Source organism: Panthera uncia, chromosome A2 (assembly GCF_023721935.1).
Source record: "Panthera uncia isolate 11264 chromosome A2, Puncia_PCG_1.0, whole genome shotgun sequence".
NCBI classification, from domain to species: Eukaryota; Metazoa; Chordata; class Mammalia; order Carnivora; family Felidae; genus Panthera; species Panthera uncia.
Window position 1 is genome coordinate 1,598,633 of NC_064816.1, and position 18,669 is coordinate 1,617,301.

An 18,669-nucleotide genomic window follows, 5' to 3' on the forward strand; every position below is an offset into this window, starting at 1 on the left:
GGAGAGAAAATACAGAACCAGCCCAGAGATTCACTGTTTCTGGAATCGTCTGTGATCTTGGACATAGAAACTGCTTCCAGCCTCGTCACACCAGGCGTTGACAAGATTCACACCCAGCATGTGCCAGAGGTAGGAACTCCAGGCTGGGGGCTTCTAGAAACTGGGGGCAAGAAGGTAAGGGTGGCGCCAGAGGTCAATGCAGAGCTGAGCAGAGGTCACGATGTCTATTTATTCCCCACACGTTATGCTTGTCACCATGGCTAGCACTCAAGAGTTACGACACATCTTGCCAGACGCAGGACGGACCGCGGCGGCTGGCAGTGGCCCGTCTTCCTACTAGTTACCTACAACACACAGGGTACTGGGTCTGCTCGCAGACAGCCGACGACACCAGGGAACCTCGACCGATCCAGTTGTCAACGTCGCTGCTGGTACAGCGGGGCCAGTGGACCTGCCCCCCAACCCCCACCCGCCGCCCCCAGCAGAGGCCATGGGGATGTCTGAGGTGGCCTTGTGTCCTGGGCAGGTTGCCCACCCTGGAAGCAGCTCTGGTGGCACCAGGGCCCCCCGCCAGCCCCCAGCCCTGAACAGGACAGAACCTGCCAAGAACCTAGACATGCCGGCCAGCAGGGTCACCTGTGGGCAGAAGGGCAGTGGGGCTGGGACACCCAGCTGGGGACGGGCTGGAAGGTCATGATCTGCCCCCTGGGGTCTGTCGGTCACGAGTACTGGGATGAAAGGGTCAGAGGAGAAGAGATGCGTGTCCATCAAAATGCTCGATCGGAAGTCCCGGTACCTGGTCCTGTGCGCCCCAGGACGGTCCCACCCCTGCTCCCGCTGGGGCGCGAGGCAACGGAAATTGTCATCGAGGAAAACGCATCTGAAGAGCTCCTCACGTGAAAACCCGCAGTCCGAGGGGCAGGGCAGACACTGGCGCCCAGACCGCGGCTGGCAGTGAGCTCATCCGAGCAGGGCGCGGCTGGGGAGGCCAAGGTCGACTCAGAAGTGTCTTCTCACCGGGCTGCGGAGGCCTCTGAAGACAGACCGCGGGGGCTGCAAAACGGGGCTCTGAGAGCCACGGGTGTCCCTGACGTGGCTTGACATAAAACTGGCTGCTTCCCGGACAGGGGCTCGAGAACGACCCCCGCCCTGGAACAGTCTAAAAAATACTTTAGTGACTGGGTTTTCTGGGAGCTGGTCTGCATTCACAGCTTGCTGGCTCTGTTTCGAGAGGGGTCTGGGGGCCATGGGAGACTACAAACAGGGAAGGAAGGATGAAGGGCAAAATAAAAATAATAAAAATCCATCTTAACATGCAGGTCCAATTTCTTTTTCTTTTTCTCTCTTGGGCAGTCCAAGGGGAGAAGACGGCAAAATGCGAGAAGGCTTCCAGTCGGTGGGAAGGAGCTGGCGATGCTGGGAGGGCTGTGGGGAGAGGACACGAGGGCCCAGTCAGGGTGTGGTGGGCACGAGGCCAGACTTCGGGGATGGGGGTGGGGACGGCTGCGGCCCAGGCGGCACCAGCCCTGTGACGCTTCAGCCTAAATCTCTGTGGTTCTGTGGCCCCACGGCCATGTTCAATGGGGTGGGGGGAGGCAGCACCACGTCAGCACAGACACAGAACTGCGCTGTAGGTTCTGAGGCCACAGACAGGGAAACATTGGCAGAGGTGTTGTGGAGATGAGCTTACGACATACAACAAATGCAAAATTGATCTTAACTATGTTTCGTTCTATTTTTTAAGAGTGCTAAAAAAAAAAAAAACCAAAAAAAACTGGAAAAAAGTGCCCAAATAACTAACATTAGGTGTCGTGGGCAGAGAGATCAAAGTTGTTATTCCTGCTTCTTAATATTTTTAAGATCCTTAAAACTGTTTTTTTATTTTTTTAATAACTTCTACACCCAGCACGGGGCTGGAGCTCCCGACCCTGAGATTAAGAGTTGCACACCCTGCGACTGAGCCAGCCAGGCGCCCCCGTCCTTCAAAATTTTTAATAGAAAAATCACAGTTAAAGGAGAAATGGGATGATAGAAATGCCCAGGCCTCTGGGCGGAAGCCCACTATGCCAGGAGGCAAGGCTAGTGGACACAGGTTGAGGCCAAGGGCCCCTAGGGTGGCCCCGGAGCCAGCCAAGGTGGCCAGGAGCCCTCCGGAACACCCCATTTGTTTTCCAGCTGTCCCTCATTAACATCCGCTCACCACAGACACACATGCAGAGAAGCCCAGGGGAGCACGGGAAGCAAGGGGCCGGGCTGGCCTGTCATCCCACCCCTGGAGACCTCCCTGGCCATCGTGGTGGCCGCCCACTCTCTGCAGGCCCTCGGGCAGCAGCCCTGCCCGGGAGTGGTGGGCTTTCAGCCCCTCTCTGTATAAAACCCACCCACAGAAGGGAACTGGGAAGGGAGAGGCAGGATTCGAGCAGAAGCACCTCGGAAAGGGGCCCGATGGCCCCAGACACCACCCCCAACCTCGTGCACCCGGGTCGTCAAACAGAGGCTCTCACCCCTCACGGCCACAGTGGACTCGCGTGGGCCATCACTCCTGCTGGTCATCGTTGCTGGCACTGGGGGTCCGACTTCGGATCTGACTTCGGAGCTGTTCTATCAACTCTGGATTCTGCTGCTGCATCTGCTGGGCGAACTGCTGGCCGCTGCAGGAGGGGCGTGCCCGGGCTCAGCTGGTGGCCCTGGGGCACCCTCCCGGCCACTTCCTAGGCGCGTGCCCCCACAGGCAGTGTGGCTACTCACTGGGTCCCGGTAGCGGGGTCTTATCGAGCACCCAGGGACACAGCACTTGCGCTTTTGTTCTCGAGGGCGGGCCCCCACCACCCCAGAGTCCCACCAGGCATGTCTACTCACGCCTGGATGAGACTGGCCAGGTCATTCTGTGAGGGGCTGGTGCCAGGAGTCCCCAGGGGGTTGTGGCCGCCCGAAATCATCCCGGACATGCTGCAAGGAGAGAGCCCACGATGTGCAGACAGCCTGGCCTGCCCGTTCCGGCTGGGCCCTGCTCCTCCAACACGAGCTGCTCTCTGCCGCCACCTGGCGGCCCCTCGGGGCCCAGAGCTGCCCAGCCCACCCGTCGTCCTCTGACAGCGGCTGCTGTGAACGCCACCGGCTCACTCGGGAACACTCGTTTCTGGCTTAAAGACAGTGGTCCTCACGACTGGGGGGCTCCTGGCAGTGAGGGGTGGGGGCTGACCAGGCGTGCTGTTTAGCCCCCACGGCACCTGGTACACACCCCCCCCCCCCCCCCGAGTGACGGCCCCAATGTTAGCAGTGCTGCGTTCAGAAATTTTGCTTTAAGATTTAACCACAGCCCGGCAATTCTTAAGTGACACAGAATCACCACACCACACAGCAAGTCTACTCCTGGGCTTTGGCCCAGAAGAACTGAACACAGGCGCTCACACATGACGCTCAGGGAGGGAACCAGACACGAGAGGCTACACGGGGTGTGAGTCCACGTGTGTGAAACGTCCAGAACAGGCTCGTCCACGGATGGGAAGGGGGTTTGTGGGGGCCAGGGACCACGGCGGGGGGGGGGGGGGGGGTTAAAATGCCTATCATGGGGACAAGGACTCTTTTTGGGATAATGGAATGTCCCGAAATTAATCAGCGAGGATGGCTGTACAACACGTTGAATATGCTTAATGCCTCTGCGTTGTAAACCTTGAAACAGTTACAACAGGCAGGTTTTAAGTCACGTGTGTCTTGTCACAATGGAAAATGTAACCACAAGAAGGTCAAAGGCACACGGTTGTCACTTACAGCTGCTGAACTTGGGGGTTGTTCATCAGGTTTGACGCCTGCAGAAAGGAACACATAATCAGACACAGCAGGCGCCCAGGGGCTCCTGTGCACACGCTTCCCAAGGGCACTCGGCCTTCCTGACGCGCTTCCATCCCGCGTAAGACTTGTCTTTAAAGAGACTCCCAGGCACCTCGTCATCTCCTACTGGCTGCTTACTCTTTGCTGTGCAGATGTATCCAGATCCGTTTTTCCGGCCAACGGATCTGTCAGCACAGTTGGCCTCTTCTGTTTCCTCAGTTACTATTACTACCCTGCATGCCTGCGTTTAAATTTAACTCCCCCTGAGGGTTCTCTCCCTAGGACCGACTTCAGGACGCGGCTGAGTGGGCAGCTAAAGCGGGGTCTTCCTGACGTGGCTCAGGAGGGCTGGCTAAATTCTGTGAAGGGCCAGGGTCAAGGTTCTCGGCCTTATGGGCCCATCCCTGCCCCAACCAGACAGCCCTGTGTCGCCGTCACTGCACGGGTGTGGCCGTGTGCCGACAAAAATACAAAGTGATGCCCGGCCCATCGCCATGCCTGGCTGGCCGCCTCCTGCTATAGTGGGGATGCTTCTGACCGCCGGAAGGCGCAGGATTTCCCTCTTCTGGACACTTGGAAACCCTGGGCCCTGTGGCCACTGTGAAAGAACTTGCATGTGTGGGACCAGCCCCAAGGACACAGGCGGGTGCCTGCCTTCAAAGGACAGCGCTGCACAGAACAGGTGCTTCGGGACTCAAGTCTCTGGCGTGGGAAGCTGGGACCTCCACCTTGGTGGCATCCCGGGCTCCTCGGTGTCTCCTCCTCCGAGGAGCAGGTGCAGCTGTGAGGCTACCAGGGTCTCCACAGTGTGAGGTGGAAACCGAGCTGGAGAGAGGGATGCTGTTTTCCTGGGTCACGCGACCGTGAGAGGCAGGACCCAGTCTGTCCTTTGTGCTCCATACTGAGGGGGTCTCACTGGGGGCGATGCTGCCCTAGCGACAAGGGCGGTGTCTGGGGATGTCTGTGCCTGTCACGCCGGGGGGCTCCTGGCATCAAGGGATGGAGCCGGGGATGCTGCTCAGCCCCCAGCACCCAGGTCATGGCCCCCAGAGGAGCCGGAACCCACGAGAGAGGGGGGAGTGCGGATTACCATGCTCATGAAACTTGGATTGTTCAGCAGGCCAGCAATGTCAAAGCTGCCGACACCTCCTGTCTGTGGGGAGAAAAGCCCTGGTGAGCGGTCACAGGACCACGGTGGCCGGCCCCGCCCCCAGGAACCAAGAACTGAGACACAACACCCCACACGGGGCCTGTCCAAATTCTAAGAGGCATACGGCTCAGACATCCCACCAACCAAGCAGCCAGGCCTCGAGGCCAGAGAGCACTTCGTGAAAGGCACAAACCAGTTATGAATGTTTACGAGAGCGCCGTCCTTCACGTTCTAGCGTTCTGATGTCTTGGGCCCCCGTGAACCCTGGAGGACGGTCCCTCAGGGTGAGCAATTCCCAGAGAGAGTGAACAGTCACCTGCGGGCCACCTTTAGTGCACGAGCCAGTCAGCCATTCCCCAGGGCCTGGCATTCGGCCACCAGGGCTGGCCCCCATTCCCCAGACTCTGCTGGAATTGCTCGCCTAGCTGATCCTAAGCCTGCATCCCCTGCCTCCCTGCTCCTCCCCCAGAAACCACCACAGGGGCACTGGCCTCCTGGCCGACCCTGGAGCTCCTGTGTGTGGCCCTGCCTCCCGTTTCCGGGGCCTGTGGGGATAAACTTTCTCCTTTGGGACAGGCATTTCTGTGTCTTTGTCTCCTGCCGGACTGGATTAAGCCGCCAGCCCTGAGTGTCTCCCTGGCCTGCCCGCCAGGGCCCTCTCTTCCCCGGGGCCACTCACGGGACTTGGCGTCTCCCTCAACTTCAGCTCGGCTATCTTGAGGTTCGACTTGTAGGTCTCGTTGTCGGGGTCCAGCTCCAAGGCCTTCTTGTAATAGGCCACTGCCTCGGTGTGCTTGTTCAAACTGGAGAGCGCGAGGCTAGGGGGAGAGGCACCGCGACGTGGGGGAGGGCCTGGGAGGCTGCCCGAAACCCCAAACCGCTCCGGTGTCGCTGTGGCCAGCGTCCGGTGGGAATGGCATGCGAGGGCCATGGGGGCCGAGAGTACAGGCATACGAAAATTCAAAGGCACAAGGGCTGGTGCCCCAGAGGGACCCATGCAAAGAGCTTGAAGGCCCGAAGCAGGGGGCCAGAGGGCGGGGTGGTCAGATGTGGCCTCTGTTCCTGGCACAGAGCTCTTAAAACCCTAAACTTCCTACGTCATAGGCGTCTCCTGTCCTTTGTAACGAGCCCCCTGAACCCCATCTGAGTTTATGCCAACGATGTGACTCAGGGTGGGGACCAAATTTCAGATCTGAGTTGGGGGGAATCTCAGGGCCCCCAAACTTCTAGGAGGGAGAAGGCTGGAGAGGCTATACAACTCTTCAACAATGAGATCTGGAGAAGGTGCCCGCTGGTGAAGGTAACCACGTGCTGCGAGGGAGGCCACCCCACTCCAGGGGGATCCCCTGCACCCTGCCCTGTGGACCTCTTCGTCTGGCTGTTCACCCGTGTCCCTCGATCAAGCAGGAAGCACGGGCGTGCTCCCGAGTCCCGCGACCTGCTCTCGCCAACCACGGAGGCGCGAGAGCGAGAGAGGCAGGAGCCCAGACAGCGGGCGGATCAGAAGCATGGAAGGCCCAGACGTGAGTGGGGCCGAGTCCTGACCCTGTGGGGTGTGACACTTGGTCTGGGCAGAGTCAGGACCGAAGCGAACTGCAGGGGTGACGGGAAGAGGAGGAAGCGTGGGACGCGGGGGAGGGGTCTGGGAAGACAGACACCACACACCGTACGGGCGCACTCACCCCATCCGGCCGTAGGCTTTGCTGTAGGACGGGTCTATGCAGATGGCTCGCTCACAGTCCTGCACGGCCCCTGCGTAGTTCCCCAGTTTGCTGTAGGCCGCCGCTCTGGGGAGACAAAGCGCAGGTCAGGGGTCGTGTGCCTGGCTCGCTGCCACAGAGGGGCCTCGGCTTCCCCGTCTGTCAGGCGGGGCGGAGGCGGGGCTGCCGAGGCTTCTGCCTGCGGAGCAGCTGTGCCGGGGCTGCGGCAGCCTCCCGGGGAAACCGAGGCCGAAGGAGGCAGAACAGATCGGCCCCACCCTGCCCCGCACGGGGCGGCGCCACCGTTGGAGGGCTGGTGCCTGTTCTGCGTCAGGGAGAACCTACTAGAAAAGACCTGATCCGCCACGAGACCCCTGTCCACACTCTCGACTTGCCGCATTTGATAGTTTTTCTCACTGGGCGTTTTTTAATATTCCCCTTTACGCTTCCCCCAGTTTCTGAAGTACAGAAAGACATCAGCTAGAAAGCACGGAGCGGCTACGCTGGCAGAAGCGGGGTACAGGACTCTGTACGACATGCCTACCTTTTCTGTCCACCCGTTTGTGTGATCGCCCCAAAAAGAGAAAGACATTAAAGCTAAAGCAGTTTCACCCTGGAGACCACGCAGATGACGTCCGGTGCCCCCTCCGGTCTCTGTTCTCTGCTGGTTCCTGTGCCTTTCACACGAACGTGCGATGCTGTCCCACGTCCCATCCAGTCCCTCTCGTCACCAAGAACCACTCGTGAGCAAGAAAGTCCCTACTGGGAGGCTGGGGTGATACGGCGTTCCCTTCAGAAGCACGAGCCAGGGGTGCCTGGGGGGCTCAGTCGGTTAAGCATCCTACTCCTGGTTTCGCCTCAGGTCACGATCTCACGATTGGCTGCGCTGACAGCATGGAACCTGCTCGGGATTCTCTCTCTCTGCCCTCCCCCCCCACCCCCCGCGTACGTTTTCCCTCTCTCTCTCTCAAAAATCACTAAACATCAAAAAATTTAACTAAAGTACAAGCCAGATGCAACTCTTCACAGTTGGCGACAATGCTGATGTGAACACAGGAATGAAACGCCACCCAAGCGCTGGCTTATCTCTCGTCGCGACACCCACGTGGAGGATGGTGCTCCCTAATTTTAAGGCCGCTGTCGACGCTGACGCACTCCTGGCCACCTGCCACTGACCGCTTCTCAGGGGCTGCGGTGTAACAACCCCTAGGGCACCGTTCGGACACCTCTCCTGGTCTCCCGGGGACACGCGACCTGCCTGCCCAGGCCCCACGTGAGTCCCCGCCCCGCGTGAGCCCCGGCTGGTACCTGTTACAGAAATAGACGGCGTTGGCGGGGTTCAGCTCGATGGCTTTCCCGTAGAAGTGCACGGCAGCTTCAAAGTTTTCCACTTTCATCTGCTCGTTTCCTAAAAACAAGGGAAAACTGGTGACCCCCGCTGTTCACACGAGACCCGAGGGCTCTGACACGCGGGCTCCGCTCTCCCGGGCGTCTGTGGGGAGGCGTGAGGAGAGCCTCGGGCGGGCCGCGGCGCTCAGTCGCTCGGGGCGGTGGCAGGGGAGGAGGGGGCGGCTGCGTCCGGCATCTCGGGGCTCGTGGCGCAAGCCAGCACCCAGTGAGGACAACTGTCGCTGCTTGTGACATCGGGAGACAAGTCTCCGATACCCTCACTTCTGCTTCTCCCCTCAGAAACAGCCAAGTTTAACGAGGTGTAACTCACGTAACATAAAACTCACATTTTCAAAGTGTGCAGCTCGGTGGTTTTTAAAATATTCAGTTGTCCATCACTGTAGTCACTTCCAGAACATTCCCTCTCCCCTAAAGAAAGCCCCGTCCCGCTCTCCTCCCCCAGCACCCGCAAACCCCCCTCCTGTCCCCGGATGAGCCTCTTCTGGACGTTTCACACACGTGGACTCACACCCCGTGTGGCCTCTCGTGCCTGGTTCCCTCCCTGAGCGTCGTGTGTTCAGGGTCCATCTGCCGGGCGGCGGGTGTGGGCGCCTCGCTCCTGCTGGCGGCCGAGGGATGTTCCTGACTATGGATGTGTCACGTTTTGTTTATCCCTTTTACTGGTCTGTGGACATATGGGCTGTTCTCCCTTTTTGCTGCTGTGGATACGCGCCTGCATTTTTCCCGGGCCCACGGCTCTCCCCAGGAGACCACGCCATCGGGTGACCGCATACTGTCAGAACGCCTTCCACGGCGACGGCCCGCTTACGCCCCCACCAGCCGCGTCGGGGGCTCCACCCCGTGCACATCCTCACATCCGCGTGTTCTGCGGCCCCCGGCCCCCGAGCCCCTGTGCCGTGGTGCTGCGTGACAGCAAGCCCCCCGGCTGCCACACCCTGGGGACCGGCCCGCCTTGTCTCACCTTCGGTTTTGAGGCGCTCTGCCTCCGCCGAGTCCTCCTCTGAAGGCGGAGTTTGCTCAGGGCTCCTCAGGTCCTGCGGCGCCTCCTGGGTCCGAGGCAGGGATGAGCTGTCTCAGGGGCGGCCCTGCCATCTTCCTCCTCCCAGCCCCGCACCTCTGGCTGTCCTCCTGCTCAGGCCGCCTGAGAGGGCAGCTGAGCTCCGAGGGAGACGCCTCGGGCCAGGTGGCCGGGCCGAGCCCCCATCTGCCCTGCCCACAGGCCTGGCACTGGCGCTTGTTACACTTGTTCTGGGAAGCCCAGACGCTCACCCTGCCCGCGGCGGCTGCTTCAAATATTTCCGGAAGAGTCTGAGGGAGAGCCAGGTCGCTGTCCTCCACGGTCACTCCAAAAGCAGTCTCCAGGCACTGGATCGCAACTGTGAGGGAGAACAGAGGTGTTTTCTTCTGAACACAATCCCGACTTTGTGACTTGGGGGTCAGGTGGCCTCCCCACCCTCAGCCCCACGTGGCTTCCAGGCACCGTGGGTGCCCTACCCCCTCTTTCAAGAGAGCCGTTCTCCGATCGCTGCAGTCACACACGTGCGGTAGTGGTGGAGAACGTTCTGGAACCGCACCTCGATGAAAGATGGGTAGTGACGAGAATACCTGCAGGAGACTAGGGTCTGCACGGCGGGAAGGAGGGCGGGCGGTGGCCCACACGTACCTTCCAAGCTCTCCTGGGCGTCGGACGAGAGCCCCCCGTGCCGCAGCTGGTCATGCAGGAACCGGATAATGGCGCAGGCCAGGCGCTTCTTGGTATCCATCTTGTGACAGGAAGAGACAACGCCCGGGGGTTCTCGGGATCTGTGGACTGGAGCAGAGGGCGTGCGGGCCGTGCCCCTCCCCCCCGTGCCTGGGGTACCTGGTGCTCTACGCCCCGGACTGCTGGGCCCTGGCTCACCAGGCCTGGCCCTGAGGAAGCCGCTTCAGGCGCACGAAACGATTTAATCTGAATGACAAGTGAGGGGAAATGGCTACGACCCCCATTTCACGGATGAGATGCTGGGGCTTTCATGGGCAGAGGACTGCTCCAGCCTCCTGCCTCCTTATTCTAAGTTTTTTTTCAGGTTTACTTATTTTTTGAGAGAGACAGAGGCAGACAGACAGAGGATCCCAAGCAGGTTCCGTGCTGTGAGCACAGAGCCCAACTCGGAGCTCGATTCCACGAGATCAAGACCTGAGCCAAAATCAAAAGCAGGACGCTCCAACAACTGAGCCCCCCAGGCAACCCAGCCTCATTACTGTGAAGAAAGTGACGTGGCCTTAACCGTCACCACCCTTTCGCAGACTGAGTGGCACACGGGGGCTCCCAGGGGTGTGGAGGGCCAGACTGCCAGCACGACTCCTGCAGGTCTATGAACCCCGAGTTTTGAGCTAAGCACAAGGCGGACCACAGTCCCACCTGCTTTTCCATTCAGGCTGAGAAAACAAACTGACGGTTCTCCTAGTCCTGACACCCCCGAGGGATACGAGGGGGTCGGACAAGTGTTGCGGGGGGCAGGGAGCAGTGGGGGGATGGGCTGGGGTAGGGGGAGGGCCCAGAGGCACCGGTCCCTTTCCTGGCAGCCAGAGAGCCTTTTCTTGGTCCCTCCACGATGTGCTGGATTCCCAGGCCAGGAGTGACCCTGCCCCAGGGACTGTGGACCAGGTTTGGGGAAATCCGTGGCCATCACAACGGGGTGCTCCCAGTGTTGAGTGGTGAGGACCTGGGATGCTGTTTAGCCCCCTGGCACCGAGGATGTCCCCGTGATGGGAGAGCTCTCTGGCTCCAGCATAAGCAGTGCCCAGGGGAGAGCCCTGGTGTGGAACGATCTGGTGGGAGGGGTCCGCCACCTGGAGGCCTATGATGGGCCAAGCACTGTACATAACACCATCTCCTTCCCTCTGGACCATGACCTCCACGGTCGCTCCCACTGAGAAGGGCACCAGGTGGGGGGTGGGGGTCCACAAGGAGCAGCCGGCCCGAGGCGGCTCAAGTCCACCCGTGCAGCCAGAACCCGCACCTTGGTCTCCCCAAAATGCCTCTGTGCCCCACAGAACCAGAAGAGTCAGTCATTAGGCCCCAGGCTCTACAAACTGGCTGGCATCAGACTCAGATGATGTGAATATGCAGACGGCTGGTCGGGGCAAGCGCTGTCAAGACCCCTGGCGCTGGCCGGCCTCAGAGACCTCTCTCTGTCTCCGGTTCACGGGAACCTACGTCCATCAACAGCTGCTTCGTTCGTAAAGGTGGGGGAACCAGACACGAGAGGCCACAAGGATGTGACTCCACGTGTGTGAAACGTCCAGAACAGGCGCATCCATAGACAGGAAGGGGGTTCGTGAGGGCTGGGGAGGGGATGGCTGATGGGGACACAGTTTCTTTTTGAGGTGGAACGTTCTGGACTTAGAAAAAGCTGATGGTTCCACAGCAGTGTGAATCTACCAAAATCCGCTGTTTTAAGGTATACGGGTTATATCTCAATTTTAAGTAAGGAAAAAACTTAAAACACTTGTATAAAACTGGCGAGGGAATTAACGTTAAGGCTGGTAATGAGCGCCCCCCTCCTCCCCACCCGCTCCCATTTCTGGACACAATGACCCTTTACCCAGCAAGTGCCTTTGGCTGAAGAGCCTCCCCAGGACTGCAAGGTCTGGGATCAGGATGGGCCGCCAGAGCCTGTAGGACAGCCAGCCAGTCCCGTCCCTGAAGACCTTAGGAGACACAGAGGGACCCACAGAGATCAACCACCACAACCCACTCATCTCGGGGGAAGCCTCAAAAGGGGAGTCACGCTCCCCAGCTAAGAGGGCACAGAGAGCAAACCAGTCTGCTGACCGCCAGATCTAAAAAGAACAGACACATGCTGCCAAAAACGTCAAAATGTTTTCATTTTAGGTATTTGTTTTGACAGCATTATTTACAATAGCTGAAAGATAGGGGCGCCTGGGCGGCTCAGTCGGTGGAGCATCTGACTTTGGCTCAGGGCATGATCTCGCGGTTCGTGTCGCGCCTGCTGCTGTCAGCTCAGACCCTGCTTTGGAGCTTCTGTCCTCCTCTCTCTCTCCGCCCCTCCCCCGCTCAAGCTCTCTCCCTCAAAAATAAGTTATCACACGCACAAAAAGAGTAGACTGAGGAAGGAAATCCGGTCTTTAGCAGAAGTCTGCCCCCCCGGACCAAGTGGTGAAGCTGGGGGCGGGGGGTGCTGTGTATGAGACTATCAAGGCTCATGGAGGCAAGGGTTCAAAAAACTAAAAGACCAAGTCACCCTCCTTTCTGTGCCCCTGGCCCTTGGAACCTCAGGGCGTTTGCACGTGAGGATCCCTTGTCCCCACTGGATTTGAGGCACTCTGGCCTGATCTCCCCAGGATGAGCTCTCACTGCCGGCTTCCTGGGCTTCACCTGGTCTGTCGCTTGATCTTCTCCCAAATGGTGGCCCCTCCAAAGGGATTCACTGTCAAGAGGTCAGAGCGCCCCCTGGAGCCTGCCCTGGGCCTGGTATATGGATGACAGGCCAGGGAGCCTGATTTGCCTGGGAGGACAAGGGCCTGGAGTCAGCCTCAGGCTCAGCCATTTCTGCCCCATGCCAGTTTCAGGTCACTTTCCCCACTCCTAAGCTAAGGACTGCTTTGTCCCAGCCAACACCCTCACTTTCCTCTCCTATGAGATGGGGTAACAGAGATGTCCTTAACAGCTGTTCCAAGAACTTCTGACCTACGGGGCGTGTGGGTGGCTCAGTCGGTTGAGCATACTGGCTCAGGTCCTGATCTTGTGGTTCCTGAGTGTGCTGTCAGCACAGAATCTGCTTCAGATCCTGTCCCCACTCTCTGCCCCTCCCCAACTTGTGCTCTCTCAAAAAATAAATGTGGAAAAAAAAAAAAGACCTAACTCGGTTTTTCTCCACTATTGCTATCCGGGGTAAGATCATTCTTTGCTGTGTGTGTGTGTGCGCGCGTGTTTGTGTGTGTGTGTGTGCGCACGCATGTGTGTGGCAGGGGGATGTCCTGTTCACTGCAGAGTTTAACAGCATCCCTGGTCTCTGTCCAGTGTACCCCGAGGCGGGGGGCAGAATCACCCCCCAAGGGACACCCCCAGGAGTCTCTGTGTTCTGTAAGCATCTGACTACTGAGGTCCTGGGATGCTGCACATAATAGAAATACGCACAAACAGCGGAGGGAGGGAGGGTGACCCACAGGCACCGGGGCGGCCCTGGTTTGTACCCTCTGACCCCTGGGGACTTACTCTGGTGTCTAGTGTGGGCAGGGACTAGCCTCAGTATTTTCCCAAATAATCAATGCAGGGTCTCTCCCGCTCAGCACTGCTGACCTTAGGAGCAGGTCGCTCTCCATGGGGATGTCCTGAACACGGTGGGGGTTCAGCAGCATCCCTGGCCCCATCCCCCTCGATGCCAGGAGCACCTCCTTCCACAGTGGTAACAACCACAGATGTCCCCAGACATGGCCAAACCCCCCAGTGAAAGTCACTGGAAGACTCTAAGTCAGTACAAGTCAGACTTTTCTGGCCAAATGACTTTGCTGCACACTTTCTGAAAACCTGCTTGCGCAACATTTTGGGTTTCAGGCCTGCAGCAGAGGGAGCATGGGTCCGCTACCGAGGACTACTTCCGCAAGGTGCGACAAGGACCCACAGGGCCTCTGACACAGGTGGTCCACGAAACTGTCGCTTCTTTGCAAGACAGTTTGCAAATCTCACTTCCACGCAGGGGTTTTGGGACGAACGAGCCTTCTGCTTGCCACAAAGTGAGGCCCAGCAAAACACAAGGACAGCACTTTCCCTCGACTCCTACCAGGCACCCGGAACAATCACGACTTGTAGGGTTTTGGCCACTGGACAAAATTCTCAAAGGCAGCCCGCTCTCTGAACAGTGAGTGCTTTATGAGCTCTCAGGAAGCACCACGGAGGGCCCAGTTCGGGTGAGCCTGGTGAGGGTGGACGGACAGAGTCCCAGGGTGTGGCAGGGTCCTGGGGCCAGCTCCGCTGGTGGTCCTCACCATCCTTCCGCCTCTCAGTCCACCTTTTCATTTCATCATTAAACAACGAAAAAATCAGCCTCTATTCCTTTTATTTCCGAGCCTAGATCTGGTGAAAGGGAAAAAAACGGCATGCCTCGCTAAAAGGAGCAAGGCCTTGGTGCGCCTGGGTGGCTCAGTCAGTTAAGTGTGCAACTTCAGCTCAGGTCATGATCTCGCGGTTAGAGGGTTCAAGGGTTCGAGGGTCACGTGGGGCTCTGTGCCGACAGCTCAGAGCCTGGAGCCTCTTCGTCTGTGTCTCCCTCTCTCTCTGCCCCTCCCCCGCCTCTCAAAAATAAACAAACGTTAAAAAAAATAAAAAGTGAGGCCTCCCCCCCACCTCGGGAGCTGAACCGCCCGCTGCCGCTGCCGGGGGCTTTCCGCCTCCATCCTGAAGCCAGAGCCCTGCTCACAAACAGCAGTGTGCAAAGTCAGTGCTCTACTCCTGTGTCTCAACCTAGCACACCTCCAGTGTCCGAGCAGGGCCATCTCAAGGGTTGAGCCCACGACCCTCGCCGCAGCCCTGTGTTCTTCTAAAATGCCACCAGAATGCCCTGTACGCTTTAAAACCGTCAAAAGCCCCCTGAAATGTCATGCGTGTGGGCGTGAGGCCCTCTGCCAAACCCTCAGGGGCTCCACTCAAACACAACTGCTCCAACCCATCTGGAAACTCTAACTCCCTTCAATACCGAGCCGCAAGGTTGCTGCCTCAGAGCTAGACGCCCTCTTTTTCTGGCAAAGTCCAAGTACCAGTCTTATCACTGGCTTAGTAGGCTTTGAAACTCCTTGGTCTGTCATCTGTCCCCTGCCCTTGCCCCGACTATGAGCCACTGGACAGACACCTTCCCTTTGAACCCCAGCACTGAGCAGTGTTTGACCCATATAGTCTTGGGAAAATGTTAGATCCCTGTCAAATTCAGAGCCACCTGACCAAGTTCTTTGGGAAGAGCAGAAGAGACAACAAACCTTGGGTCTTGCCTCCCTGCTAAAATTCCCTTTATTCCTTTAACCCTCTTCCTGAGTATTTCCCACAGGGGCCAGTGCTGGCTCTTGGCAAAAAAAAATAAAACAAAAATGTAGGATCCAAGTTAAGACCCCAGCTCTCCATCTGAGGCGGAGCTTATAACCCTATCTTTGGAGTGGGCTCACCCTTCCAATACGACCAAATTACAAGCCTCAGGCAAAATCCTTGGAGCGTTGAGCACCTTCCAGGCCCGGGCTAAGTGCAGTTCACACAATGGCTTATGGAGGGGATAGGTGATCACTTTCTGAAAAGGGCCCAAGTAAGCTTCCCGGGCCACAGGGTTTCTGTGGCAACCACGCAACTTTCCTCTTGTGCAACAGCAGCCACAGTTAAGGGGCCTGCGATGGAGGCGTGGCTTCGTTCAGGAAAACAGGCTGCAGCTGGGTCTGGCCCCCCAATCACAGTTTGCTGAGACCTTGACTTGTCTACCCCACCCCCATTTTACAGAAAAAAACCACGGACACTAGAAAGATGGGGGTGCCGCTCAAGGTCACCCAGCTAAGACACAAACCCGGACTTTTGAACCCAGCAGTCCGACTCCAGAGCCTCAACTCCAAGTGCTCTTTCCTCTCCCCACAAAACGTGCACAGGATATCTTGGGGTTCATCTCACCAACCCCACGTACACAGCTCATGCTGGCGAAGACTCGCTGGTTCTCTAGAGCAGGGCTTAACTTCTGCACCGAGGGCACTGTGGACCCTTCATGGACCGTCCTAGGCACCGCAGGGTGTTGAGCATCACCCTGGCCCCACCCACTCGGCGCCAAGATCACACCCAGTCGTGACCACAAATGTCCCCCAGACACCGCCCTGTGTCCCCCAGGGTGACAGAACCACCGGTCTGGGGAGAGGAAAAGCAGACAGAATAATCAGAGATGGAAAACTAAAGGGCACGGGAAGAGCCTGCAGCCTGAGGGATGCGGGCTGCGCACACGTTTTCTGGCACCTAATAAGAAACCCAGCGGTTCTCCAGTATGCTCTGAACAAGCAGCAGGAGCCCGGTCACAGAATGTTCTGTTTACTTAACCTCAGAGTGACCCTAAGAAGCGCATTCTCCTACGGCCCCTATTCTAGAAGGAAAGCGCTGCTCAGAGAGGCAAGCGACTTCCTCAAGCTCACACAGCCAGCGAGAGGTGGTGGGGCTGATCCTCAGCCTGACTCTTCCCGCCTTTAGGTCAATATACAGAAGCCCCTGGGTGTGAAAGACCTAACACCTGCTGAGCCCACTGAGCTCTCGCTTTGCGCGGGTCCCTGTGGCTTCAATCTTCCCGAGGGCCACCGCCCCCACCCACAAACATCAGACAGGGACCGTGACTACACCCGTTTAACAGAGGGGGCAAATGAGGCTCCGGGAACCCAAGAGGCTGGCCAGGTCAGCCAGGTGGAGAGTGGCGGCGCTGGGACAGGACACCGACCGGAGCCCTACTAACGGGATACCTGATTCAAAGGGACCGTATTTCCGGGCCGAAGACACCTTCGTTGCTTGCGGGGCACTTTCACTTGCAGTTTCACCTCGAACCAGCACTTGCCGGGCCTCGGGTCCGGGTGAGGCGGACCAGGACTGGCGAGGGCCTGCCCGACGCCGCCCTGCCTCAGTTTCCCCTTCGCGCCGCCCACTCACAGCACCCAGCGGACCGCGGCCACCCCAGCCCCAGCCCCAGCTCTCTTTACGGGCCTTTGAGCCCCGGGAGCTCCAAGCCGCGGACCCCAAGCCCGTCTGGCTCAGCACCGAACACCCCCCCACTCACCTCACTGGCGGCCGAACGCCTACCCGCCGACGGCTGCGCCTGCGCACCGCAGCGCTACCCGGCCCCGCCCCCGGCCGCGACGCTTGCGCGGAAGGAGGCGGCGCTCGTTGGCTTTCATTCTGCGCAGGCGCGTCAATTATCAAGACGGGCGTGGGGAGAAGTGACGTCATTCAGGCGTTGGAGGGGGGGGGGGTTGGGAGGGGCTAGCTGGTCGTTAGGGCAACTGACCTCTGCGACCGATTGGAGGCCGGAAATCAGGACTGTCGTTCCCTCTCGAGCGGTAACAGCGCGGTGCATCGTGGGACAGTGGCGGACTCCCGCGCGTTTGGCAGAGCCGGTCACGTGGCACCGAGCCGGCCACGTGGGGTGGCTCAGTTTGGTATCTGGCGCCCAGAGCAGCGCAGGGGCTCTGTGAATGCTAGTGACTGTTACGCGCTATGTTTTATGTTTATTCAGCCACCCATCCACCCGCGCGGCCACAAATGCATTCTTTCATTCATTCCATCTATAAGACGTAAAGGAATACAGATATATTTGTTTACAGCAGGTGCCTAATAGTCTGCAAATGTTTTGCAAAGCAACTATCAAAACCAGGAAAGTGCCTGCTCTCGTTACTCCTACTGGGGTTGACGAACTCGTAAACTAGTATGTAAATTAACACCTTTCGCTTGATGATAAAACGGCGTGCGGTGATTATGATTGGGGAGGTAATCTGGCTGTGATGGTTAAGGAAGATCTTTCCTGTAGATGTGGATTTGGAGGATGAGGCAAAAAACTCCAGGTATGGGGTGCCTGGGTGGCTCAGTTGGTTAAGCATCTGACTCTGGGTTTCGGCTCAGGTCTTGATCTCATGGCTCCTGAATTAAAGCCCTAGGCTCTGGGCTGACAGTACGGAGCCTGCCAGGGATTCTCTCTCCCTCTTTCTCTCTTCACCTCCCTCACTTAAGCACTCTCTCTCTAAAAAATAAATAATAAAATAACCTTTAAAAAAAACTTCCAGGTATGGAGAACAGTGGGAATGATTATTAAGTAGGATAAAACTTGCTGTGCTTAATAGAGGGTGAGCGATGAGGATGGTCTCTAGGAAGACCCACAACTGACCACCGTTAAAGTTGCAAGAAGGGTTCTCCGAATTCACTTTTATCCTATTTAAAACGCATACGTGTTTAAAGCCCGGGGATTTAATTTCTTTTGCAGAAATAAGGGGAGTGTGTTTTTTGGCCATTTTAGTTCTGGTATGTTTTTCTTCCTGGGCGCCTTAGATCGAGATTTCGTTTTTCGTTTTAATGGACAATAGTTACAGGTTAGGATACTGCACCGTCTCAAAACACCTGTTGTTTGAACTCGTGGATTCATTTTCTGAAGCTTTCCCGATTTTTTTTAAAAAAAGTGTGTTTAATTGATTCACCGGATTCTGCTGGTACTCGTGGAGCGCCTCATCTTCGTTAGGTGCAGGAAGCTGGGCAGGATGCTGGTTGGGATAATCTACAAAAAGAGCCTGAGATGAGTATGGTAAGGGATCACTAACGTGATCCTTAGGTGAAGGGAAAACCTGCAAAACTAGCCAAATACACAACTGTAAGATAGAAAGGTGACAAGCACGGATTAACACTGAGGCTGGAAGCCCAGACAGAGAACTACCGGCAGAAAGAACCGCATGCACACAGATTTTGAAGCAACCTCTGTGTGTGGTTTCCATGGAAACGTCCCTCCCGGGCCTCCCCGGAGGTTCCGCCCTCTCGCCGCGAGAGCCAATGATGAGCAGGGAGGGCTCCAGCGCGTGCGCAGAGTGCGATAG

The 18,669-nt window shown here is 57.8% G+C and overlaps 1 protein-coding gene across 2 annotated transcripts; it reads right to left on the reverse strand.

Moving 5' to 3' along the window:
• Window positions 1–209: 209 nt before the first annotated feature.
• Window positions 210–16,972, reverse strand: SGTA (small glutamine rich tetratricopeptide repeat co-chaperone alpha). 2 transcript variants are annotated; one of them, XM_049642349.1, is made up of 12 exons: window positions 16,872–16,972; window positions 9,755–9,894; window positions 9,361–9,467; window positions 9,053–9,137; window positions 7,990–8,089; window positions 6,664–6,768; window positions 5,661–5,799; window positions 4,922–4,984; window positions 3,772–3,809; window positions 2,860–2,949; window positions 2,505–2,651; window positions 210–1,425 (listed from the first exon to the last, which is right to left on the reverse strand). In XM_049642349.1, the coding sequence occupies exons 2-11, from the start codon at window positions 9,852–9,854 to the stop codon at window positions 2,537–2,539; spliced, it is 942 nt and encodes a 313-aa protein (XP_049498306.1). In that variant the 5' UTR covers window positions 9,855–9,894; window positions 16,872–16,972; the 3' UTR covers window positions 210–1,425; window positions 2,505–2,536. The 2 variants fall into 2 exon arrangements, with proteins under 2 accessions (XP_049498306.1, XP_049498307.1); XM_049642350.1 differs by lacking the exon at window positions 16,872–16,972 and adding an exon at window positions 16,561–16,850.
• Window positions 16,973–18,669: the final 1,697 nt, after the last annotated feature.